We start from the raw sequence: 25,882 nt of genomic DNA on the forward strand, positions 1-25,882 counted from the left end.
GGCGTGGGCTACGGCCAAACAGTAGCCTGTGTTAAGTTGGGTTAATAAACCGTCCATTCGTTAACTCCATCCTCTGTCTGGACAATTGTTCCTTCATGATCTAGTCAGGTCATTACAATATGTTGCTCAACCTATGCTAATACAATATAAACCTCTTAGTGCATTAGAGTCCGTTCATACTTAATGCTAGATAGCAACTTCCTTAACTGCATATTTATTGGAGTTGCGGCAGTGCGCCTCTGCTAAACGAATATAGGGGAAACACTTCAGTATAATTCATTAAATTGGCAAAAATATAATCCAACAATTTCAAAGATTTTACCGAGTTAGTTCATTTAAGGAAATCAGTCAATTGAAATAAATGAATTAGACCCCTTATCTATGGATTTCACATGACTGGGTAGGGGTGCAGCCATGCCTTGGAGGGCATAGGCCCAATCATCATGAGTTTTTCCCCACAGGCATTATTAGACAGAAATACTTCCCAGCTCGGTATGGTCTACACTTGTATTCGGCGCATGTGACGAATACAATTTGATTTGATGTCGGAGTGTTGCAGTGTGCCCCTGGCTATCAGTAAAAATATATATTTTTTAAAAGTGCCGTTGGGTTAATAAGGAATTTAAATTATTTATACTTGTACATTTTGGCAATTACATCTACTTTTGATACTTAAGTATATTTTAAAGCAAATACTTTTAGACTTTTACTCAAGTAGTATTTCACTGGGTGACTTTCACTTGAGTCATTTTCTATAAAATGTATCTCTACTTTTCCTCAAGTATGACAATTAGGTACTTTTTCCACCACGGCACACCGTTCAGGTGGATGTATTATCTTGGCAATGGAGAAGTGCTCACTAACAGGGACATACACACATTTGTACACAGCATTTGAGAGAAATAAGCTTTGTGTGTATGGACAATGTGATTTTTTTTATTTCACCTCTTGAAACATGGGACCAACAGTTTACATGTTACATTTATATTTTGGTTCAGTGTAGTTAGTCATTTGATATATTGGTAAGTGGTTTGGGTGTGCCCGTCACAATTTGTCGACTGAGGTAGCCTACCACCAACAGCATTAGTAGCCACCGTACACCAACTGGTGGCATTTAATGTTAATCGTTCATTTTGGCAATATTTACTTAGTGAAGACATCTGCACAAAATATATTTAATGAATCCCTGATAATACTCAGGACAAGAGGAAAAAGATGTGGTTCCAAGTGTTTATTGAAGCCATGCTCTCTCATAATAATTCATTATAGCCTTTGTTGCGCTCACACCAAGCATCGTCAACATCAAGACACCCATGGTTCCTCCCACGATGTAGATCATTGTCAAAGCCTCATTCCCTGCAAGGAAACAGACACATACTGAATTATAGCTACACTTTGTAAGGGTGATGTGTATGCTTCCATACAGCCGTCACGCCTTAAGCTAGCGTAAAACAGAGGCAGCAATTTTTTAAATAACCTTTAAAATGTTGATACATCCTTACATTTTCAACTTGGAACTTGCCGGGTCTTCTCAACTCCCATCTCTACTTGCTGGTGAAACGTTGGAATTTAGAAAATGCTCCGTTATCCGTAATGGAACAGGATACCTTTTGCATCTCTGATATTTTAAGTAGAAATTGTGCACCAATATTTAAATTTTAAAAGACGAAGTTCCCATTAATATTGACCACATGGAAAATGTAAGTAAATCTGATTTCTAATAAAAATAATTGCTATTGCAAAAATTCAGCTTTTTGACATGCCCCTTCTAGGAAGATTTTACCCGACTTAGGACCAACATTTTGCCAAGTTATTTTTGCTGCTTTGACAAAGTAATTTCTGAAGAGTTATTTGTTTCATGTGATTAGTGATACATTAAAACTTGTCCCTCATTTTAAGGTCAAACCTGTTATGTGAATTGAACTCACGTTTTAATATGATGAAACTACTCCATTTAAAAAAAAAAAAATTCAAAAGACATCTTGCTCTTCCTCCCGGGGAAGGACTGCCCGTTCCATGATCTCGCCATCACGGTTGACAACTCCCTTGTGTCCTCCTCCCAGAGTGCTAAGAACCTTGGCGTGATCCTGGACAACACCCTGTCGTTCTCCACTAACATCAAGTCGGTGACCCGATCCTGTAGGTTCATGCTCTACAACATTCGCAGAGTACGACCCTGCCTCACACAGGAAGCGGCGCGGGTCCTAATCCAGGCACTTGTCATCTCCCGTCTAGATTACTGCAACTCGCTGTTGGCTGGGCTCCCTGCCTGTGCCATTAAACCCCTACAACTCATCCAGAAAGCCGCAGCCCGTCTGGTGTTCAACCTTCCCAAGTTCTCTCACGTCACCCCGCTCCTCCGCTCTCTCCACTGGCTTCCAGTTGAAGCTCGCATCTGCTACAAGACCATGGTGATTGCCTACGGAGCTGTGAAGGGAACGGCACCTCCATACCTTCAGGCTCTGATCAGGCCCTACACCCAAACAAGGGCACTGCGTTCATCCACCTCTGGCCTGCTCGCCTCCCTACCTCTGAGGAAGCACAGTTCCCGCTCAGCCCAGTCAAAACTGTTCGCTGCTCTGGCACCCCAATGGTGGAACAAGCTCCCTCACGACGCCAGGACAGCGGAGTCAATCACCACCTTCCGGAGACACCTGAAACCCCACCTCTTTAAGGAATACCTGGGATAGGATAAAGTAATCCTTCTAACCCCCCCCCTTAAAAGATTTAGATGCACTATTGTAAAGTGGTTGTTCCACTGGATATCATAAGGTGAATGCACCAATTTGTAAGTCGCTCTGGATAAGAGCATCTGCTAAATGACTTAAATGTAGTGTAAATGTAATGTAGTCAAATCATAATGTAAAAGCTGGTTCTACTCTTTTTGGCCATTTTCTGGTGTTTCGTGGGGGAAAACTGAGCGGGTTGAGCATAACATGTTAATAACCTGTTAGCCATATACAGGCTAGAAATGTTTTATCGGTTACAATTTTTTGTTGTTGTAAAGCTTGCATTCAATTGTCCCTCCCTGTTGCATACAAACTTCCATCCCCCTGTCACGAGGATTTAGGGCTGATTTAAGATGAAATCGTCAACCCTGTTACTTTAATTGGCACTTAAAATTATTATAGTCAGTGCCTATTATTTAACCTTGATGAGGGAAAAAAATAAGTATTATGTTGAACATGTGTTTGTTATGACAAAATCAGGTGAAAGAAAAAAAAAAAGTTAACACCCAAAAGGGACATTTCCTGGAACGACCCAACAATTATACACAATCTTAGTCATCTCTCATTGACTGGGACAGGCGGGTGTCAGTCAAAGCGATGCCATTTACAAAATAGCCGCCAACACTCTACTCAGCAAACTGGATGCAGTCTAGGACAGTGCCATCCGTTTCATCATCAAAGCCCCATATACTACCCACCACTGGCCCTCGCTACATATTCGTCGCCAGACCCACTGGCTCCAGGTCATCTATAAGTCTTTGCTAGGTAAAGCTCCGCCTTCTCAGCACACTGGTCACCATAACATCCGCCCGTAGCACGCGCTCCAGCAGGTATATCTCACTAGTCATCCCCAAAGCCAACACCCCCTTTGGCCACCTTTCCTTCCAGTTCTCTGCTGTCAATGACTGGAACGAACTGCAAAAATATATATATCTTTTTTTTAAACATTTAAAAAGAAATATATAAATAAATATTTTTTTTAAAAAGTTGGACATCTCCCTCACTAACTTTAAGCATCAGCTATCTGAGCAGCTAACCGATCGCTGCAGCTGTACACAGACCATCTATAAATAGCCCATCCAACTACCTACCTTATCCCCATATTGTTTTTATTTACTTTTTTTGCTCTTTTGCACACCAGTATTTATACTTGCACATTATCATCATCTGCACATCTATCACTCCAGTGTTAATTTGCTAAATTGTAATTACTTCACTATGGCCTATTTATTGCCTTACCTCCTTAGCCATTTGCACACACTGTATATAGACTTTTTCCTATTGTGTTATTGACTGTACGTTTTACACATGGTATAAACACTGTTGTTGTTTGGGTCGCACTGCTTTTCTTTATCTTGGCTAGGTCGCAGTTGTAAACGAGAACTTGTTCTCAACTGGCCTACCTGGTTAAATAAATGTGAAATAAAAACGCAACGCTTGATTTCTGAGTTGCGGTCATGACATGAAACTTCGGCGTGGACACCTAAGTGTCTCGATCGATCTGGAAGATCGGAAACAGACAATATGGCGGCGTTAGATCACCTCATTGAGCAAAAATGTATTTCATTTTATTAACGGAGCATTTTCTAAGTTCCAACGCTCCACGACAGCAGTTGAATACACCGTTCCAATTATGGAAGTATCGCCATGTAACAGTTTGTTGAAAAATTGCTGCTAGTGCTTTACACGAGTTAAGGTGTAACGGCTGCATGGAAGCATTCATATATCACTGATACAAACTGAATTGGTATCCAAGACATCATTTGGGGCATCCCCAGATACCATAGGCCTGTTCAAGAATGTTACAGAAGTTTCAGAAATAAATGTATAGATTAAAACGATATCGGCAACGCTCAAAACGTTTCACATCACACCAACTCACAGTTGGAGAGTTTGGTCCCTGGTGCCGCCTCGGGGATGACCATCAGTGGTCCTGCAGACACGACCACAGCTACTTTGATGTATGGATCCCATTTAGCTGTTGATCTCTTTGAAAGTCTCTGGGTGGTACAGTTCTACAGAGAATCATAGGAAAAGATGTTTAAAAAAAATGATCACCAAGTTACTAACAAAATGTGCATAACTGTTTGTTCAATCAATACAGATTTGTTTGTTGAGCAAAGCTGAATATCAGCTTTAAAAAGATGCACTATGCAGAAATCTCCACCATTTCCTGGTTGCTAAAATTCTAGTTTGCCTAATTTCAGTTTGTGACTAAACAAGTAAGTATAGTGTAAGAATCATTATACCATCTAAACTGCTGTGAAATATATTTTCCACAACCCAAAATACTGTATTTTCAGCCGTTGGAAGCTGGTGTACAAAAAATAAAGATAGACGCAAAAATGAAACTTATGAATGGAAAGCATAGAAATAGCTCATATAGAAAGATCTACCGCTTCTTAGAGACTTACTTTCAATTAAAATGACTACTCTATAAACACATTTCTATGTGTATTTGTAAGGTTTAATACATATGTCCTAATCATTCTTACCATTTTTAAATTGAACTGTATCTACTAAGACTTCCAAAATATTTATAATGGCAAATAGACTTGAACTTGTTAAAAATGTACCGTAGTACAGTCCTCATCGTGACTGCATATCCGGGCCAGGCAGTGCATGTAGATGGGTAACTCCTTGGGCATAGTGAACATGTGAATGGAGAATCTGCTCCTCTGTGACACACCGTTCACAGAGAGCCAATGAAAGGTGCTGTCAACAGGGCAGCTGAGGATGAGAGAATAGGGCATGACCCTGGATTTTCAAGACTTAAAAAAAGCAGTTTGGGGTCATGCCCAGTAGGTTTGAAACAGAAGATAACGTTTGAAAACCTGGAGGTACCATCTTGTCCAAAAACAATAATATTTTATACCTCAACAAAATAACCCTATACTCTAATAACCTATCCCCCTCCCCATCACATAATGCCTCTACATGACATTTTATATTGTTCAATTGAACGCAGCCCAGAGTTTAGAATACCATATTTCACACCGGGGTCATATTCACTAGAAATTAAACAGAAGAAAATTGACTAAAACAGGAGAAGCTACCTGAACTTCTTAAATAACAAACTCTTGTTTTTTGCGTGCACAAATGAATATGACCCAGGACAGTAACCCACCCATCTAGAAGAAAGAAGCCTTTGGTTTCGTCCTGTGGATCCGGGCTCTCTGTGGCCCAGCAGGAAATCACTTCTAGCAGGACCTCCGAGGCGAACGTGTTGTTTGTCAGGAGGGCCACCTCGAAGAAGAGTACGTCGCTGAGGTGGAGGGCGATGGAGTCTCTGTAGCCGTAGGAGAAGGAGTCGTCGCTGTACATGGTCATGCCCAGCCCCAGCTCATGGGAGGAGTTGTACTCCACCACAGAGTGGGAGGTGATCCTGGAGGGGTAGAGAGGGGATTGGTCAAAACACAGTTTTATGACTCTGATCCATTGTATGAATCAAAAGACTACTTGTACATTTCAAAAGGTACCGGTAATATTCCCTCCATTTGCAAGCCTTGCCCTTGCCAGGCTACAGGACCAGTTTTTCCTTGTAGTTCACATAATCAGGAACATCTCCTGGCCCCAGAATTACTCCGATCTGTCTTTTCTTACCACTCCATATCTACGTTTATCTGGGTGTTGCGGACATAGTTCCGGGGGTAGATGCACTTCCAGATAACCTTGAGATCTCGTCGTGTGATGGTCCGCTCTTTGCTCAAGGTCACTGTCAGAGTGTTCCGGAACTCGATGTGTGTTCTGTTCACCTGGACACACACAAGCATACGCATGCACAAACACACAATCCCATTTAATCCACAGAGTGCTGTGCACAATGGCATAATCACATTACATTAGTGCTTGGCAGGTATCCAGTGTGACCTGTTGTATAGATCCCATTATAACCCCTTTGCACATCTGAATGCATGGTCACTCACCAACCGTATCGTTCCACACTGCGAGGGTTTGCGCAACACGCGGAAGTGGTAGAGCGTCTCGCTCTCCTCGATGGCGCAACGGCCTTCATTCAAGACAACCATCACGTCGCCACCGAAGTAGCCAATCAGGAAGGCTTTGGCGATACCGCCGGCCATCGATCTATCCAGGCACTGGGTGAACATCCCCTTTTCTTTACCCCCAAAAGGAATCAGCGTTGTATTCATTAGGCACAGAACGGAAGAACGGAAGAAACCAGACTAAAAAGGAGGGACTGCCGGAACTTCTCCAATAAAAATGCTTGTTTTCCATTGCAACACATTTAAAACATTTTCAGTTGTGTGCCCTATTGAACATGACCCATCAGTGAACAGGAGTGGTGTAGAGAATACAAAAAAGGTACACCAACAGACATATTGCACGATAACAAGCAGCTAACTGACCATAACAGACAGGATGTGAGGCAGGGGTAGGAGGGGGAACGAAGGCAGGCCCGACATCATAGAAGCCATGTTGACACACACAGGTGTAGGAGTTCAGAGTGTTGACGCACAAAGAGTTGGCGTCACACCTGTTCAGGTCAGGGGTCGCACACTCATCTGGGTCTGTCCAAAAGGGAGGGTAAAGTTATCCCTATGCACTGCTCATGGGTCAGTTTGGCATTTCCCCCACTAATGGTTAAGGTTAGAATTGGGAGAGGGGAAGCTGACTTCACCCTGGAGCGTAAAAAAAACATCAGCAGCATTCTCTGTAATGCACAGAGGGTACATTATTTCAGTGATAGTGTGCCAAGCAATGTACAAACTGCACATTTGGGACAGGTAACCGCCTAGGTAAGCAAGAATTATAGTTTTAAATTTGTGTGATGCATTCAAAGACATGAAATGTTGATAGAAATCTGACAATACTCCACGTGATGCTGTTGTTGGTGGTTCTCTCTTACCATCCCAGTAGATGATCCCATCCTTGACTGTGATATTGGGCGGCTGGAGGGACTGGATATGGTCCAGTTGCTCGCCAGGTGGTAGCGGTAAGTCTGCATCGGTTATGGAAGCATCAAAGCCTTGAAAGGTAATCTTAGTTTTGGATTCGCCTTCCAGCTCCTTGAATGCAACCAACTCCACCCTGGTCTTAATCGGGTACTCTTTCAAAAGCTCCTCCAGCTACAGACATGAAGAAATGTCAGTGAGAGGGAGGCCAGGGTTGTGTTCATAAGGCCACACGACAGAAAACTTGATTAAACATATTACAAAAAATAAAAATTAACGTTTGTCGTCAAGTCCAAGTAGTCCCTCTCGGTTTCAGTCAGTTTTATTCCATTTGGTGCCCAAAGACACTCACTAGTTTTTCGTAGATGCGCTTCAGCTCAGACCAGGGCTCAGTCTTTGGGTCCAACACCATTAACCAAGGCACAACGAAGGCTAGAACTGAGAAAGCAAAACGTCACTTCATAAGTAATAGCATAACAATGCACGAGAAGACAATTAACAAAGCACTAGTTTAAAGAAAATGCTACCTGATCATATCAAGTGCATGTAGAATAGCAAATCTGTTCCTGCAACAACATTCAGTTCTACTCCTTAACATACCCAACAATATAAACAACATCTGGCGTACGTTCAGTAGGCAAACGTTGTGGAACACTGGGGATCGAAATGTCGTGAATAGAGATTACGTGCTTCCTTACTCTATGTTTGATACATGCATATACACTACCAGTCAAAAGCTTGGACACATTCAAGGGTTTTTCTTTATATTTACTATTTTCTACATCTTAGAATAGTGAAGAAATCAAAACTATGAAATAACACATATGGAATCATGTAGTAACCAAACAAGTGTTAAACATATCAAAATATATTTTAGATTCTTCAAAGTAGCCACCCTTTGCCTTGACAGCTTTACACTCTCTTGGCATTCTCTCAACCAGCTTCACGAGGTTGTCACCTGGAATGCATATCAATTAACAGGTGTGCCTGAAGTTAATTTGTGGAATTTCTTTCCTTCTTAATGCGTTTGAGCCAATCAGTTGTGTTGTGACAAGGTAGGGGTGGTATACAGAAGATAGTCTTTTACCAAATAGGGCTGAGTCCATATTATGGCAAGAATAGCTCAAATAAGCAAAGAGACAACAGTCCAACATTACTTCAAGAGATGAAGGTCAATCAATGTGAAAAATGTCAAGAACTTTGAAAGTTCCTTCAAGTGCAGTTGCAAAAACTGCTAAAAAGTGCTATGAAACTAGCTCTCATGACGACGGCCACAGAAGATGAATACCTAGAGTTACCTCTGCTGCAGAGGATAAGTTCATTATAGTTACCAGCCTCAGAAATTGCATCCCAAATAAATGTGTCAGAGTTCAAGTAACAGACATCTCAACATCAACTGTTCAGAGGAGACTGCGTGAGTCAGGCCTTCATGGTCGAATTGCTGCAAAGAAACCACCAATAAGAAGAATACTTGCTTGGGGCAAGAAACACGAGCAATGGACATTAAACTGATGGAAATCTGTCCTTTGGTCTGATGAGTCCAAATTTGAGATTTTTGGTTCCAACCACCGTGTCTTTGTGAGACGCAAAGTAGGTGAACGTATGATCTCCGCATGTGTGATTCCCACCGTGAAGCATGGAGGTGGTGTGATGGTGCTTTGCTGGTGACACTGTCAGAATTTAGGCACACTTAGCAAAGCATGGCTACCACAGCATTCTGCAGCGAGACACTATCCCATCTGGTTTGCGCTTAGTGGGACTATCATTTGTTTTTCAACAGGGCAATGACCCAAAACACCTCCAGGCTGTATAAGGGCTATTTGACCAAGGAGGAGAGTGGTGGAGTGACGCATCAGACAACCTGGCCTCCACAATCACCGACTCAACCCAATTGAGATGGTTTGGGATGAGTTGGACCACAGAGTGAAGGAAAAGCAGCCAACAAGTGCTCAGCAAATGTGGGAAGACTGTTGGAAAAGCATTCCAGGTGACTACCTCATGAAGTTGGTTGAGAGAATGCGAAGAGTGTGCAAAGCTGTCATCAAGGCAAAGGGTGGCTACTTTGAAGAATTTCAAATATATTTTATATATTTAAATAGTTTTTGGTTACTACATGATTCCATGTGTTATTTCATAGTTTTGATGTCTTCACTATTATTCTACAATGTAGAAAATAGTAAAACATTAAGTAAAACCCTTGAATGAGTAGGTGTGTCCAAACCTTTGACTGGTACTGTATTTATGATCATTCCACAACGTTGTGCCCTACTGAACACAGCCCAGATGACACCAACCTTGGTCTTCATTCGGCTTCAGGGTGGACGCCACCGGCAGCACGTGAGCGTTGACGGAAACGTCGACTCCATCGAAACACACCAGGGCCGGGTCAGCGCTCCACTCGCCGTCACACTCTTCCCACACGTCCAGGGCATAGCGTGCACCCTCAATGAGCCCCGGGAGGCGGAGCAAAGCCTCCATCAGCCGGCCTTGCTGGATGGTCGAGCCGTTGTCATAAGACAGCTGGTACTGAAAGGCCACGCCCTGTCCGGTACCACCAATCCACAGCGCCGTAGAGTCCTCAGGGCGGTAGCGCAGTTCTGATACACCTCTAGGTCCTAGGAGAGAGAAGACAGGAGTAGGGTGAAGTTCACCCTAGATGCTGATCTTGGGTCAGTTTAGCATTTCCCCTCTGATGGTTAAAGTTAGGATTGGGGGAAGGGAATCAGATCCTAGATCTGTGCCTAGGGGAAACTTCACCACTGAGCAGAGAGAGGAGAAAGCAGAGACCCCCACCCAACATGGCAGATACAGGCTGTTGTAGTGGTCTTCAATACAAGTTCTATAGACCCCACAGCGTGGGCAAGCTTTTGTTCCAACCCAGTACTGCTGCCATACGGTGTTTACTAAACTAATCATCAATCAGGTGTTGGATTAGTGTTGGATTGGAACAAAAGCATGCACATCTAAGCATGTGACTGCACTTTCTTTAATCACCAATCAAGCTGATTAAATAAACAATTTAATTTAAATAAACAATTTAATCAAGCTGATTAACCCATTAATATTTCTCTCCATTCAATCCCCCACTAAATTAATCTCCAACCGAGTCAAAAATAAACATGAGAGCTACCCAAACATTTATCCCGCAACCGCTCAACATGAGCCTCAAGGTCTGGACTCCGTAGTTTACCTGTGCGAGTGCGTACGGTCTTGGAGCTCATGACCACGCTGTCTCCGCATAGCGCCTCTACTCTGGCAGAGTACTGGCTGCAGGGCAGCAGGCTGGCCACCGTGTGGCTGGTGAGCAGGGTGGTGTAGTGGAGCGCCCCCTGGTGGTAGATCCTGAACACGGAGATAGAAGAAGTGTTCCTCACCACCCAGCTCAGGGTGTAGTTGTCCGGCCCTGAGGAGGTCTGCCAAAGTTTCTCGATTTCTGAGTGGACTAAAGAGAGGGCCGATAGTCACTTCCAGAAGTGTCCACCGTAAGCAAAGTAGGAAAAAGGCAACTGAAGATTGTGTGAAAACAGTGCCTTGGATGAACAGATGTCATGGGTTTACTTTGGCTGCATATCAATAGAAGTGACTTCCTCTTTTCTCCTTCCCCTCATGTGCAATTATCAGAGAACTCTGTTAGAATAGGTGAACGCACCGGCCCTACCTCCTCAGAACACACCGGCCCTACCTCCTCAGAACACACCGGCCCTACCTCCTCAGAACACACCGGCCCTACCTCCTCAGAACACACCGGCCCTACCTCCTCAGAACACACCGGCCCTACCTCCTCAGATTTGCGCATATAAAGGGAAGGAGACAAGGAGGGAAAGAAACTTAAGACTATTGACACTCAGCCTAGCAAAGCATCAACTAGGTGGATCTTACCAGTATTCCCGTTGATGAGGACCATTCTGCTGTGGCGAGCCTCCGTTCCCGCCTGGCACACCGTCTGCAGGCCAAACTTCACCCTGCTACAGGGTGGCAGGTCAGACTGAGAGAACACAAAGGTGTCCAGTGTGTGCCTGAAGGACCTCTCCTCCAGGACATGGTTGGTGCCATTGAGGTAGAGGACCGTGACAAGGAAGAAGGAGAACTTGCGGTTGTCGGGACAGTCCCAGGACACCGTGACACTGCTGCTGTTCCACAACGTCACCTGGAAATGTCTTGGGACTTCTGGGTCTGGATATGAATATAAATTATACAGCAAAATGTAACAAACAAATTAATTACTTCATAAATATCAATACAACACAGTGCTGCTCATATCAGTACCGAGCTCATGGGACAGGACATAAGTTATTTTCCTCAAATCTATACTTTATATCAACAAAAAGGCCTGTAAATAACACTTTGAAACTTTAAGATTGGTGCGATTACACAGGGTGACAACAACTAGAGAGCTACCAAGGGTGTATTCACTAGGAACCAGTGTATTAGTTTTGCTACAGTGTGCACTAATGAATACACCCCAACTGTACCTGTGATAGTGGAGAGACAGGTAAGCGAGTGGCTGCCTGCCATCTCCACACAGGCAGCATAGGAACTGCAGGATTCCAGGGCTGTGAAGCGGTAGTGGTTGGAGTGGGTACTGTCCACACTAAGGGCAGCGTAGGCCTTCATCTCAGAGTGGTATAGGGACACAGAATGGACGGGGACAGGGGCAGTCGGGGACTGCATCTTCTCTTTCCAGGACACCAGTAACATGGAGGTACTCCTGGACTCCAGCGTCAAGGGGTAGCGCACGGTGTGACCTAGGAGAGGAGATGGGAGTCATGACAACATTTATGACCTGCACACCACTGGTATAGTGGGCATATTCCCAGATCGTCACCTGAATTCTGTCTCCATCTTGATTTCAGTTTTGCTCTCACTCCCTTTTGAGTCGCTCTCTCATGTCTGTCTGCCTTTCTGACGATCCATCTGTGTCTGTCTACCTACCTTCATCTCTCTCCTTCCCTCTCTCTCTCGAACAAAGATGTAACAACGTTACCGAGCATGAGGATGAAGTCTGGGTCCTGATAGAGGTACAGAGTGCTGTTTTCACACGCAAACACCTCATTGGTGGAGAACAACTCCAGGGCTTCCTAAGAGCGATAACATGAGAATGGACAAACATTAAAAGGGACATTATGGTGACACCAGATAAGAGGAGAATGTCATCACTTATATTACAGGTCTACCCACCAGAGTGCTATTGATGGGCTGTTGGTCAGGTTTATGTATACTTCTGAACTCAATGGAATGTGACCCTTCAAGTGAAGAAAAAAAAATTATACTGTAGAATGATCTAATGAACGCCAATGGTAATCTCAGAATCCCAGAACTAAAATAATGCATAATTTGTTTAGATCAATGGATACAGGACAGTGTTTGTACTTAAGTCTTAACAATGAGCGGAAGACCTATACTTACCTGGGAAGATGGAGAAAATCCACTTCCGAACCATGACACCATATTGAAGTGTCAATTTGTGCTCCACAGTAGTGGCAACTGTCAAAGATGAAAATGTGTCCTCTCTCCAAATGGATTTCAATTTGGTGGCGTTCAACCATAAATGTCCTTCTGACCAACTGTAGAGAATCAAAGTGAACAAAACACAGGTATAAGTTAGTGCAAAGTGCATGGTTCAGAAGTTTGGCGTGATTATGTGTTTATTTAATACTGGACTTACCTGCCAAACAAGGAATTGTTGCTTATTTTCCAACATATGGAGAAAGTAAAACTACTGCAGCTTCCTGCAGATTGTAAGAAGCTAACGTTACATGTCACAATTAACTCATGAAAATCAACCAAACCCCGCGTCCCGGGAGGAAAATAAGCTAAATACATGTTTGTGTGTAACTCATAATTGATGTGGAAACAGCATAGCCACTCAGTATCAATTACAAACACAACAATAACGCACTTAGCACGCACAGGCTACTTACCGAGAGATATCGTGTGAGGTACAAGAATGAACAATATAAATGGAAACGCGAAACAGGTCCTGCAAAAGGAAAATCGGTGTTCTTTATCAATAATCATAGCCACCTTAATTCACCATTCAATTAATAATACAAGAACGAAATTAAGCATTTTTTAAGCCTACATGTTTCTTGCGACTGTTATTTTGGGCTCAGGTATGGATAAGCGTGATTGAGTTCACGAAAACAAACGACTGACCTGACGTCATCGACTAATAATGATTGACAGGTGTAGGTCAATCTGATTGGGCCCACTGTCTTGGTGCAGGTTTGATCACAAATTATTTGCACAATATCATGTATTATGATGATTAAGAAATTAGAAAATAGAGAGAGCTGGTAGTGTCAATGATCAGATAAATTGTGATGAACTTTCATATCTTTTGTGGAATATTGATTTCAAGCAACATGGTAGACTCATGCCAATTTTGTTCCAAATAATTAGGTTTACTATTTGGAGGGAGGCTATGAATTAAATCAAATCAAATGTTATTAGTCACGTGCCAAATACAACAGGTGTAGACCTTACAGTGAAATGCTTACTTACAAGCCCCCAACCAACAATGCAGTTTAAAAAATATGAAGAAGAATAAGAAATAAAAGGAACAAGTAAATAAAGAGCAGCAGTAAAATAACAATAGCGAGACTATATACAGGGGGTACCGTTACAAAGTCAATGTGCAGGGGCATCGGTTAGTCGAGGTAATATGTACATGTAGGTAGAGTTATTAAAGTGACTATGCATAGATGATAACAGAGAGTAGCAGCGGCATAAAAGAGGGGGTGGGCAATGCAAATAGTCTGGGTAGCCATTTGATTAGATGTTCAGGAGTCTTATGGATTGGGGGTAGAATCTGTTTAGAAGCCTCTTGGACCTCTGACACAGCCTGGTATAGAGGTTCTGGATGGCAGGAAGCTTAGCCCCAGTGATGTACTGGGCCGTACGCACTACCCTCTGTAGCGCCTTACGGTCAGATGCCGAACAGTTGCCATACCAGGCGGTGATGCAACCAGTCAGGATGCTCTCGATTGTGCAGCTGTAGAACCTTTTGAGGATCTGAGGACCCATGCCAAATCTTTTCAGTCCCCTGAGGGGGAATAGGTTTTTTCCTGCCCTGTTCACGACTGTCTTGGTGTGCTTGGACCATGTTAGTTTGTTGGTGATTTCAATCTGCTCCACTACAGCCCCGTCGAGGAGAATATCAATGTGCAAAGGGCAAGAATGTTAGCCTTCCGAAGTCTGTATGTCATTTCAATTTTATTTTTGATTAACCACATGTACAAAGACAAATGATGCATTCATAACCAGTTGGAAACTCGGAACATAAAATAAACGTAAATAATTTGCATAATGCTTCTTGTTGGTTAATTCTGATACTCGGGTATCATCTTTCTACAAGTTTCCAAGTCTGAAATGTCTGAGTTTCCTAGTTCTGACATGAATGTAGCACTAGTTGAGGTTCTCTACATGAACAAAAGTATGTGGACACATGCTCATTGGACATCTCATTCCAAAATCACAGACATTAATATGGAGTTGGTCTCCATTTGCTGCTATAACAGCCTCCACTCTTCTGGGAAGGCTTTCCACTAGATGTTGGAACATTGCTGCAGGGACTTGCTTCCATTCAGCCTCAAGAGGTCGGGCACTGATTTTGGACGATTAGGCCTGGCTCGCAGTCGATGTTCCAATTCATCCTAAAGGGGTTCGATGGGTTTGAGGTCAGGGCTCTGTGCAGGCCCGTCAAGTTCTTCCACACTGATCTCAACAAACCATTTCTGTATGGACCACAATGCATTCGGGCAGGTAGCTTTCTCATGGCATCCGCCAAACCTAGATTCGTCTGTCAGACTGCCAGATGGTGAAGCATGATTCATCACGCCAGAGAACACATTTCCACTGCTCCAGAGTCCAATGGTGGCGAACTTTACACAACTCCAGCTGCCGCTTGGATTTGCACCTGGTGATCTTAGGCTTGTGTGCTCAGCCATGGAAACCCATTTCATGAAGCTCCCGATGAACAGTTATTATGCTGAAGTTGCTTCCAGAGGCAGTTTGGAACTCGGTAGTGAGTGTTGCAACCGAGGACAGACGATTTTTACTCACTACAGCACTTGGCGGTCCCGTTCTGTGAGCTTGTGTGGCCTACTACTTCGCGGCTGAGCCGTTGTTGCTACTAGACGTTTCCACTTCAATAACAGCACTTACAGTTACAGCATCATATGACGGTGCCACGTTGAAAGTCACTGAGCTCTTCAGTAAGGTCATTCTACTGCCAATGTTTGTCTATGGAGATCGCATGGCTGTGTGCTCGATTTTATACAGCTGTCAGCAACGGGTGTGGCTGAAATAGCCGAATCCACTAATTTGAAGGGGTGTCCACATACTTTTGTATATATAGTGTATGTTCCCTTTATTCCTTGTAATTACATATTGTCAGGAATATGCTCCTAAATACCTTTTTATAGACTGCATAACAGATATGAATTCTAATTTACAAAACATACGTTTGTACTAAGTGTTTTATTGTTTATGTAGGTGTAGTAGTGATTACTTTATGAAAGTTGTTATGCAACCTTCAAAGAAAGTGTGACCATAAATTAACTAATGTTACAGATCTGGATTGGGGGGAGGGGAATCTGATCCTAGATCTGTACCTAGGGGAAACTTCACACAGAGCGATATTGTGAGCACCCAAGAATGAGCTGAGCTTCACATCATGGGAACCTATTATCTCGTTAGGTAAAGGAAAGACCACCTGCCTCCCATTACTGGAAGTGCATCACATGGTCCGGGCTATCCCAAGTATATCAGTCATGAGTCTAATCCACAGTTGTCTGACAAGGGAAGTTCTGTCTGAGAACTGTCCATGATTCTCCAATTGGCCAAATTGGTGTCACAAGTATCCACAGTATCCACACAGGCCACTGTAAGAACCAAAGATTCTTATTGTTAAACCCAAGATCGTTCACATGGGGCTTTTACATGGGAATCATTTTCACACTGTGAGCACTCAATCAAGGAGGTGGGCAGAGCCAAGCGCGAGCTAGAAATATATTATTGGTGCATTTTAGTGTTCATTTGCATATTTCTGTTACTTTTCTAGGAAGTTTAGGAAGTCAATCTACAAAAAAAAAAGAAAGGTTTTGGGAACAGAAAACTGTATTGGATGTTTAATCTGAGAAAATAAGTAGAATGTAGAACCAGTTTTGTCTTGATTGATATAGTCCCTCTGACCTGCCACTGGACTTCCTCTCTTTACCAAATATGGTATGAAAAGAAAATCCGTTAGGGGAAGTGAAAGCGTTTTCCCCCTTATTAATCTGTGTAGGAGTTTAGGCTTCAATTTCCTGCCCCAGCTACGACGCAACTGGAGAATGATATGACCTGACTGAGAGACCCTGGCTAATACTTTCTAATAATTCATTCAGGAAAGATGGAGAGTTATCACTGTTTCTTGCTGCTTTGCTCCCTGGTCTTTGCGCTGTCTTTTGCAGAGGAGACAACGTTTGAGAATGAGATCGACCTTAAAGAGTTTATTAGAAGGATTTCTTCCTCTGGACTACTGGTCAGGGATCAGCCTCTGGCTATCAACAGAGACCTTCGCTTTGAAACAAACTCACTGGAGGAGCTTGGAGATCCAGAGGATTCCATTCCCATCTGGACTGATGAAGAACCAGTCATCCAGAATACACTCAACACCGGGACTACCATCCCTGATATTCCTGACTATGGCCCCATAGTGTTGACCAACAATGGGGTGATCAAGGGACTCACAGTGGAAAAGTCACACATATTTTATGGGATCCCGTACGCGGACCCACCTGTGGCCGCGTACCGCTGGAAGCCCCCCAGACCGGTGACCCCGTGGCCGGGGGTTCACGACGCCACGTACCCGAGGGACGCGTGTATGCAAGGCTGCAGTGGCCGTAAATCTGACGAGTGCCCCCAGAAGGTAGGGGACTAACACAGATGGGTTTGATAATTATGTTGTTATGATTTAGCACAATGTTCTACCAGTATGTCATGTTGACAGTGAAACATGAAATTAACAAAGTCCTGAATAATCTCCCGATAACATCCAGGAATGTCTTTGATTCATCAATAATGTGAGTATTTTATTTGCCGTGTGAAATGGCGTCTGAAATGTGAATATTTGGTTTCTGAAATGAAATGTGATCGTCCCATAGGTGAGTGAGAACTGCCTCTACCTCAACATATTTGTACCTCTGGATGTGAACTTCAGTTCCCCTTTACTGACAACCCTGCCAGTGATGGTGTGGATCCACGGGGGGGATTTCATTGCTGGCTCAGCCTCCAAGCCCCTGTACGATGGGAGGTTCATCAGTAACTTCACTCACACTGTGGTGGTGAGCATGGGGTATCGGCTAGGTAAGACAGGTCTTCTTTAGCTCCGGGGTGGAGTTTCTCTAGGTACATATCTAGGATCAGTTTCCCTAAACCTAACCTAACGTTAATCCTTAGTGGGGAAAATGCCTAACTGACCAGGGTCCGTATTTCAAGGGAACATCACCCTACACCTCTTCACTATACAACCTTTATCTATTTATCCAGGCTAGTTTCCTTGAGATCAAATAGTTTCTTTCATAAGAGACCTGGAACAGGGCAGAGACTGTGTGTGTGTGTGTGTGTGTGTGTGTGTGTGTGTGGTGGAGGGCGGCAGCATAGGGGGGAAGTGCATTGAGTTTGCTGATTACATTACCCTACACAGTCCCAAAAATAGGATGGTGATTCCAAACATTTCTGAACAGAGAGCTTGTCTGACTTAGCAGAAGACCCTGGGTATATCAAGTTGCCGTATATGTAATATACTTTTCTTAAGTGGACTTAGACTCTTCCCATCCTCTCCTCAATAAATACCATTTGGTGGGTCTAGCGAGTTGTGACCCTGTGGTGGCCTGATCAATATGGGTGTGTGAGACCATTGAGAAAAGGCCATTATCTGTGTGGGTGTCAGAAGAGGCTGGTGGGCAGAGATGGGAGGATGGGTTAATTGTAATGGCTGGAATGGCATAAATAGAACCATATCAAAACACCATGTGTTGATGTGTTTGAATCTGAGGGGTGTGTTTTGTGTATAGTTTTTCATGGTCCATGGAATTTGCTGTATCATTGCAGGGGCGTTTGGTTTCCTCGTCTCGGGATTAGACCCCAAAACCTCAGCAACCGGGAATTATGGGATCCTGGATCAGCAGGTTGCTCTTCTCTGGGTTCAACAAAACATTGCTCTGTTCGGAGGCGACCCCAGCAAGGCAAGCACGTACACATTATCCTGGGTCATGTTCATTAGAGCATGCAAGGGAAAATATTTACAAATGTTTCCCAATGGAAAACGAATTTGAGTGTTTCTGAGACTAGCCCTCGTAGTTCCTGCCTTTTTATGTCTGTTTTTTATCTATTTAACACCTAATGATCCACGGTCACACAGTCGTACAAAATTACAACATCTGATTTTCTGCCACCACCTCAAGTCCTTGATGATCTCAACGGGCTCAAACTGATCTTTTTGTTTTGGTGCAGAATTGGAGGTCACTTCTTTTTGTGCAGAGTTGGGGTCCAGGTGCAGGGTTGGGGTCCAGGTGCAGGGTTGGGGTCAATTCCATTTAAATTCAGTCAATTCAGGAAGTAAATATACATTTCAATTCCAATTGTTGTCATTGAACAGTGAATTGGAATTTCTGTCTACTTCCTGAATGGACTGAATTGAAATGGAATTGATCCCAACTCTGGTCAGGAAAAACTCCAGATACACTGACCTAGATATTCACATAATGACCATGTATAGAAATACCTTGTTGACAAGGTTGTATTTCAGCAGTGGTTGTTGTTGAATGACCTCTATATATCCCGTGGTGCTGTCGTGACTGATTTCTCCCACACTACTGGGAGAATAACAGCCTCTGTGAGGCATAGCGAAGAGCTCCTCCAGCCCTGATGAAATTTCTCTGAGTGGTTATCGAGTGGGGAAAGATGCTGTTCGGAGATATGGCTATGCTGCAGAGTAGGGTTGCAAAAATCCAGGAACTTTCAATAAATTCTCTGGTTTTCCAGAAGCCCTAGTTGTGCCCTACTGCGGAGACAGACCCAACACAAACACATTCGTTGGATCATGCAGAAAGAGAAATTGCTGGCATCTCATACAAACAGCTAGTACCACACACTGGTTGGTTCAGTAAAAGTGATGTTGAAAGCCGTTCAGTTCTGTATACCAACTCCATCAAACAAAGATAAACAGCTTTATCATTCTGAATTATATCTAAATGAGGCATAAAACCATCAGGATTATGTGTGTTTGTGTACATTGTTATTTTCTCTGTCTGTGGATATACAACACAACCCTGATTATGGCCCATTAAAACATCCAACACAGGTGACCATATTTGGGGAGAGTGCAGGAGCCCAGTCAGTGAGCCTCCATCTGATGGTCCAGAGCAGTAAGCCACTGTTCAAACAGGCTGTGTTCCAGAGCCTACCCTTCTCCATCCCTCTCAAGACCAGGTCGGTGACCTCTAACGCCTAACATCTGGGTAGTGTTCATTAGGGCACACTGCAGCAAAAACAAGCATTTCTCATTGGACAGATCCACATTTATTTTCCTGTTTCAGTCCGTTTCCTTCCGTTGACCGAATGTACACATGACTCAGCTGGTGGTCTTGATCGCTAACTCCTTAAAAGATGAAATCTGCCGAGTTGGAAACGGCGCCACTGTCCGCCCCACCGCCGTTGTTTTTGTTTTGTTGACGAAGCTGAGCGTCGTGCAACATTACAAAAAAATGGCAGTACGTATTCTACTGTTCTATCGCGCGTGCGATGATGGCAAAGGGAAAAATACAGTGTTCATTGCTTCCAGTAACTTCTTCGTTGTTATAATATCCCAAACAGACGTGGCGGTTTCACCATTAAAGATTTCAGAGACCTGTTATGGGTGTAAGATGGCACAGTGATGTTATCTGTTGGTAAATGTTAATTACTGCAACTCCAGTGTTTTACTGGTCTGCTTGAGATACCCGGATGTGTTGCAATATACTGAACAAGACTGGTTACTCGCATCAATGCCTCTGTCTCGTCATTTAACATTCAAACAAGACCCTCACTTTGCTTCTATCATCTATATAGATCAACTTATCCTTCCCACATTTTGAATGAGTAATCCTTACCATATGTGAAATTGACTACAGAAGTGAATCGCCCACCTTCCTGATAAGTGTTATACGGCCTGCCTAGCTACAAGGAGTAAATGGGATTAATTGAATAAAATGTAATTCAATCAATTAAATTCAGTGTTACTTGTCCCCTCAGGGTTACAGTTTAGATATGCTAATTTATCCAAGGAGACGAGGTAACGTTAAGTTCCTGTCTATGTCCTAGTAAAACAGTCATTCTATCTCCAGCTGTCGTTACTCTCCTGGTGGCACTACCTAATGTTCACATTGAGCAGGGAGAGACTATCTGTGGTCTGTTTTCTTTGTTCCAGACATGATGCCCTGAAGCTGGGGAGGGACTTTGCCAGACAGGCCAACTGCTCTGTGAGCGACATCGTGTGCCTGCTGTCCCTCAGTCCTCAGGCTGTCCTCGCTGCCCAGATGAAGTCAAGTAGGAGACCAGTCTTCTTCTGTGTCTCTGTCTGTCTCTGACTGACTGTTTTTAGACAGAGTTGTGTCCCAAATGGCCCCCTATCCCCCAAATGGCCCCCTATAGGGCTCGGGTCAAAAATAAGGAACAATTTGGGACACAACAAAAGTTGATCCTCTACCCATCTGCTGTTGACCTATCTGAGTTGACCCTTATTCATGACAAAATCAACATCTCAGAGTTGCTTAAGTGTGTTTCACTACAGAGCTAGTTGTTTAGCATTTTGAGTGGAGTCATTTTATGTATATTTGCAGGATGTATTTTGGTAAGTTGCTAATTGTTGTTCTCTCTTTCTTTCTTCCCCCTCCTCATCTCACTTCTCTCTCTCTGTCTCAGGTTCCAAAGTGGTGAATCCCTTCAGGTTCCTGGAGATCTTTGAGACCTGGGGGCCCTACATGGACGGAGAGCTGATCAAGGAGCAGGCTGTGACTGCCTTCCAGAAGGGCCACTGGCAGAAGGAGAAACCAGTCCTCCTTGGTATGGACCACTTGAAATACACTCACATTTAACCAGAACAGATTTTAACGGCTGGCCCCATAACACTTAATAATATATTTAATTTGGCATATGTCTTTCAGGACACTCAAGGACAACTTACAGTATATTAAAAGTAGGTACTCTGTACTAGTGAAGACATCTGTTCCACACTTAAGGTTACAGAGGTGGTTCGGTGCATGTGTGATGACGAGTAACCATTGCCAGAGACCTGAAGAGTTGCATTGGCTCCCCAAGTCAATGCCTGGACTTTGGCTAAGATGGCTAATGCTGTGACTTAATTAGATTGAGTAGTTAGTTGAATGTTAGACAGTGAAGTGCAATTGGTTCCCTCTCAGCTGGCCACTCGACATAACACATCTGTAGGAGAGATTCTTCATCCCTGATGTGTTCTGTGTCCTTCCCTTCTACAGGATCCATGGTTAAATTCATACCAGGGTTGTGTTCATTAGGGCACGCAATGAAAAATGTTTTAAAACATTATATAGAAAATGTAAATGATTCCAGATAGTCCCTCCCTCCCTGTTTCATCCCGATTTCTTCTGTTTTGTGCCTAATGAACACAACCAAGATTATACCAGAACATTTGGACCAAAATTTTGAAGGCATGTTGTTGACGTACAACAATCTTGCAGGGACCACTTCAGAGGAGGGGGTGATCTTTGTGTACGGGGTCTTCACCAAGCCTGTGTCTGCAGTGGAGAGCACCGTCTACACCGCGGCCATCTTCAAACGGCACGCCCTCAGGATCCTACGCAAGTACCTGCCCCTGTACAAGGACATTGACCGACGGGACATGCTGGCTCAGGTAAAATCTGACTTTCACAGAGGGTTCGTCCCAATAATCTCTCCTTTCTCCCGAAGTGTGCACTTGTTCACTTCCCTTAATGGATTTGGCAAGAAATTACTGGTATGGAAACTCCAGCCTATGCCTACACCAATCCAATGCTTTTAAATGAGTAGTGAACGGGTCCAGACATCAGGAAGACGAGATCATTGGGACGTAGCCAGGGAGAAACTCAGTGTTGTCCATGCATACATGTTAGATAAAAAAAGACAAATCGAATGTAAAAAGGACACTGATCAATCATCCCAAAAAGTAATGTTTTAAATTTAAAGTCAACAAAAGTTTTGGAAATGTTCATTGTCAGGCTCCAGATCAATGGTTGTAGGGCTAGACGGTCACGTCTGCAGCCAGTGGACTGTAGAGAGAGACCTCGGAGCGCGATGAGGACACATCTGCCCATCTCCTCGCTTCGTCTCACCGCATCTAGATGAGCCTTGTTGAGCTCTGGGGAGACGGTTTCAGTAGGTACAGATCTAGGATCAGCTTCCCCTCACCCAATCATAACCAACAAAAAATGCTAAACTGACCCAAGATAAGCATCTACTCTAGCGGTACCTTGACCCTACTCCCCATGCTGAAAATCTCTTACTCAATTCTCTGTGGGAATGCTCTGTCCAAGCCATCAAAAAAATAAGGACGGACTTAATCATTATAATTATAGGCTACCAAATTTGTATTAGGTTCCGATTTTTTGTTTGATTAACCAAACTATCACAATAACCCAGAGCTAGGTTTCTAACTGCCCGAATTATTTTAGAGGTAAACGCTTTGAATATTCTGATTTTAATCTGTGTAGAGATGGGTTACTTCTGATAGTTTGGTTCTTCATAGTGCAACTCCACATGATTACCAGCAGAGGGGGATAAAATACTACTTTCTGTTTAGGCTCCACCCATGGCCATCTTCCTGAAAGAATCATTATTAGTGCCATCTGGAGCAGAGTGCCATTGTTTCTTTGAGATGTATACCACACAGTGGAAGCAGATCTTCAGGAAATAAGAGACACAGAGGAAGACTACCCAATCACAGTTTCCCCAAGCTACAGATCTAGGATCAGCTTCCCCTCCCCCCATCCTAACCTTAACCATTATTGGGGGAAATGCAAAACTGACCAAAGATCAGTGTCTAGGGGCAACTTCACCCAATCACAGCCAGGGAGCTGACATCAGATAGCCTGGGCTGCATACTGAATATGGCTCTACTTCACTACCAGCTCAGGCTAGATGATGTTCAGTGTGGATTACAGGATAAACTGACTCCAACCACACTAGAGACAACAACAGACGATGAATACATAAGCTGCATCAGTAGAATACATGCATTCACTGTAGTGAGGGAAACGCTCTCATTTCCAAGTCTACATCCAAAATGTGAAACAGAGAGCTTGGATGGTAAATAGCCTCAGGCACTCTCTCTGAAGGTTTTGAATCTAAAGTGAGAGATGAGTGTGCTGAGAGAGGCAGGGGGCAGAAGGTGACACTCCCATACCTGTTTGGTATTCATATACAGTTCTGTGTGTGTGTGTGTGTGTGTGCGCGCAGTGAAGAGGAGCAGAATAGAAGGACCCCCCCCCGAATGGACATGTCTCAGGGGAGGGTCATGACAAATGTCAGCTATTGCACTGAGGCCACATGGCTCAGCCTGGGAGGGGGAGAAGGAGAGGTAAAGGGGAAGAGAGAGAGGGGTAGAGAAAATGAACTGGGGAAAAGGAAAGGGGGAGATAAAATGAGCTGTTGAGAGAGCGAGGGGCATGTATCTGTGACCAATAGATGCATATCTGTATTCCCATTCCTGTGAAATCCATAGATTAGGGCCTTATGAATGTATTTCAAATGACTGATTTCCTTATATGAACCGTAACTCAGTAAAATCTTTGAAATTGTTGCATGTTGCGTTTTTATATTTTTGTTCAGTGTATATCCTGAGGACACTGAGGGTTACAGGTGTTCTAGATGATTCTGTGCCGCGTAGGCAGCTGCCCTGAGTGTATTCCTGAGTATAGCTTCCAGGTAACAAGCGAGACAAAAGGCTTTGAGCGGCAGTTCTGTAGCACACACACTAGCCACTAGGGACTCTTTTCTCTGTTTGTTGAACTCAATGACCTCTCTGTTTACCCCTAGATTGTATTGATCTTAACGACTTCTTTGTTTACCCCCAGATCATATTGAACTCAATGACCTCTTTGTTTAACCTCAGATTCTATTGAACTCAATGACCTCTCTGTTTAACCTCAGATTCTATTGAACTCAATGGCCTCTTTGTTTAACCTCAGATTCTATTGAACTCAATGACCTCTTTGTTTAACCTCAGATTCTATTGAACTCAATGACCTCTTTGTTTACCCACAGATTGTATTGACCTCAATGACCTCTCTACTTACCTCCAGATTGTGACAGACTACGTCTTCCTTTGCCCCTCCCGCAAGGCAGCCCGGGCGGGCACCAAAGTGGGCAGCGCCGTGTGGATGTACGTCTTCGACCATGTGACGTCGGACCACAGTGTGTGGTCCGGTCTGTCGTTCTGCTACGAGCACGTGTGTCACGGCGCTGAGCTGCCCTTCCTCTTCGACACGGCCACCGTGGCCAACTTCACGCTGGCCCCACCCGAGCGGCTGCTGTCCAATCGGATGCTGTGTTACTGGGGGACATTCGCCCACACCGGAGACCCGGCCTCACGGATGAAACAGAGCAGCTTCTGTAGACAGCAGCGCCTGCCGGCCTGGCCCCGCTACTCGGACACCAGCTCCTGGTTGGTCATGAACTTTACTGTCCGCTCCCATGCCCAGGTGGGCACCAGGGACCATATCTGTGACTTCTGGGACAAGCTGGGCATCTATTAGGGCATAGGGGTGGGCATGGGGCGGGCAAAGCTGTTGGTGTTGGCTATGTATGCATACATAATGTTATGTCACATTTGACAATTCACCCTACAGTGGGAATGGTTGTCACCCTGTACACATAATTTATAGTGTATGACTTCCACTTACAGATGATTTGTGAAGGACGTATGTAGTCCTTATGAAGCCTGTATGTATGCTATATAAAGCCTTTATAAGGTGTACTTGTTTAAAGTGTGACCAAAGCTGATTGTGTTTGTTATAACTGTGTGAAGTCTGTTGACATTCAGTGACTTGACCTCCTTATAGAAGATGATTCCATTTAGTTCATAAACAATGGAAGTTTGTCGTTTACACATCTCATTCTCCCTGGGGGACATGCACATACACATAGAGGGTTTGGGGCTAGAGCCAGGGTCAGACACAGGTATGTTTATGACTATATTACGAT

General features: G+C 43.8%; 2 protein-coding genes across 2 annotated transcripts; one reads left to right on the forward strand and one right to left on the reverse strand.

The window, feature by feature from the left end:
• Positions 1–1,000: 1,000 nt before the first annotated feature.
• LOC106609789 (uncharacterized) lies at positions 1,001–13,820 on the reverse strand. The gene is made up of 19 exons (XM_014208806.2): positions 13,725–13,820; positions 13,564–13,622; positions 13,308–13,371; positions 13,049–13,206; positions 12,821–12,885; positions 12,627–12,720; positions 12,115–12,387; positions 11,522–11,815; positions 10,833–11,084; positions 9,937–10,257; positions 7,995–8,080; positions 7,597–7,816; positions 7,097–7,258; positions 6,656–6,846; positions 6,333–6,484; positions 5,857–6,114; positions 5,306–5,459; positions 4,612–4,744; positions 1,001–1,356 (listed from the first exon to the last, which is right to left on the reverse strand). Coding segments are annotated over exons 1-19 (3,063 nt in total). The 5' UTR covers positions 13,727–13,820; the 3' UTR covers positions 1,001–1,231.
• A 3,036-nt stretch (positions 13,821–16,856) lies between these two features.
• LOC106609689 (crystal protein) lies at positions 16,857–25,681 on the forward strand. The gene is made up of 8 exons (XM_045722303.1): positions 16,857–17,555; positions 17,791–17,992; positions 18,740–18,873; positions 19,992–20,119; positions 21,096–21,214; positions 21,590–21,730; positions 22,384–22,556; positions 24,982–25,681. Exons 1-8 carry the CDS (start codon positions 17,037–17,039, stop codon positions 25,432–25,434), a joined length of 1,869 nt encoding a protein of 622 aa, XP_045578259.1. The 5' UTR covers positions 16,857–17,036; the 3' UTR covers positions 25,435–25,681.
• The last annotated feature ends 201 nt before the right edge of the window (positions 25,682–25,882 follow it).

The sequence above is a fragment of the Salmo salar genome, chromosome ssa07 (genome assembly GCF_905237065.1).
Source record: "Salmo salar chromosome ssa07, Ssal_v3.1, whole genome shotgun sequence".
Lineage (NCBI taxonomy): Eukaryota > Metazoa > Chordata > Actinopteri > Salmoniformes > Salmonidae > Salmo > Salmo salar.

Bases quoted from the DNA above. Each gene is read 5' to 3' on its own strand.
- LOC106609689 (XM_045722303.1), top strand. From the start codon at position 17,037: ATGGAGAGTTATCACTGTTTCTTGCTGCTTTGCTCCCTGGTCTTTGCG. The intron at 17,993-18,739 runs GTAAGACAGGTC...GTATCATTGCAG, and splicing joins GAGCATGGGGTATCGGCTAG to GGGCGTTTGGTTTCCTCGTC. The intron at 18,874-19,991 runs GCAAGCACGTAC...CATCCAACACAG, and splicing joins TCGGAGGCGACCCCAGCAAG to GTGACCATATTTGGGGAGAG.
- LOC106609789 (XM_014208806.2), bottom strand. The intron at 7,817-7,994 runs GTGAGTGTCTTT...TCATGTCTGTAG, and splicing joins AGCGCATCTACGAAAAACTA to CTGGAGGAGCTTTTGAAAGA. The intron at 6,847-7,096 runs GTCAGTTAGCTG...TTGGGGGTAAAG, and splicing joins CTCACATCCTGTCTGTTATG to AAAAGGGGATGTTCACCCAG.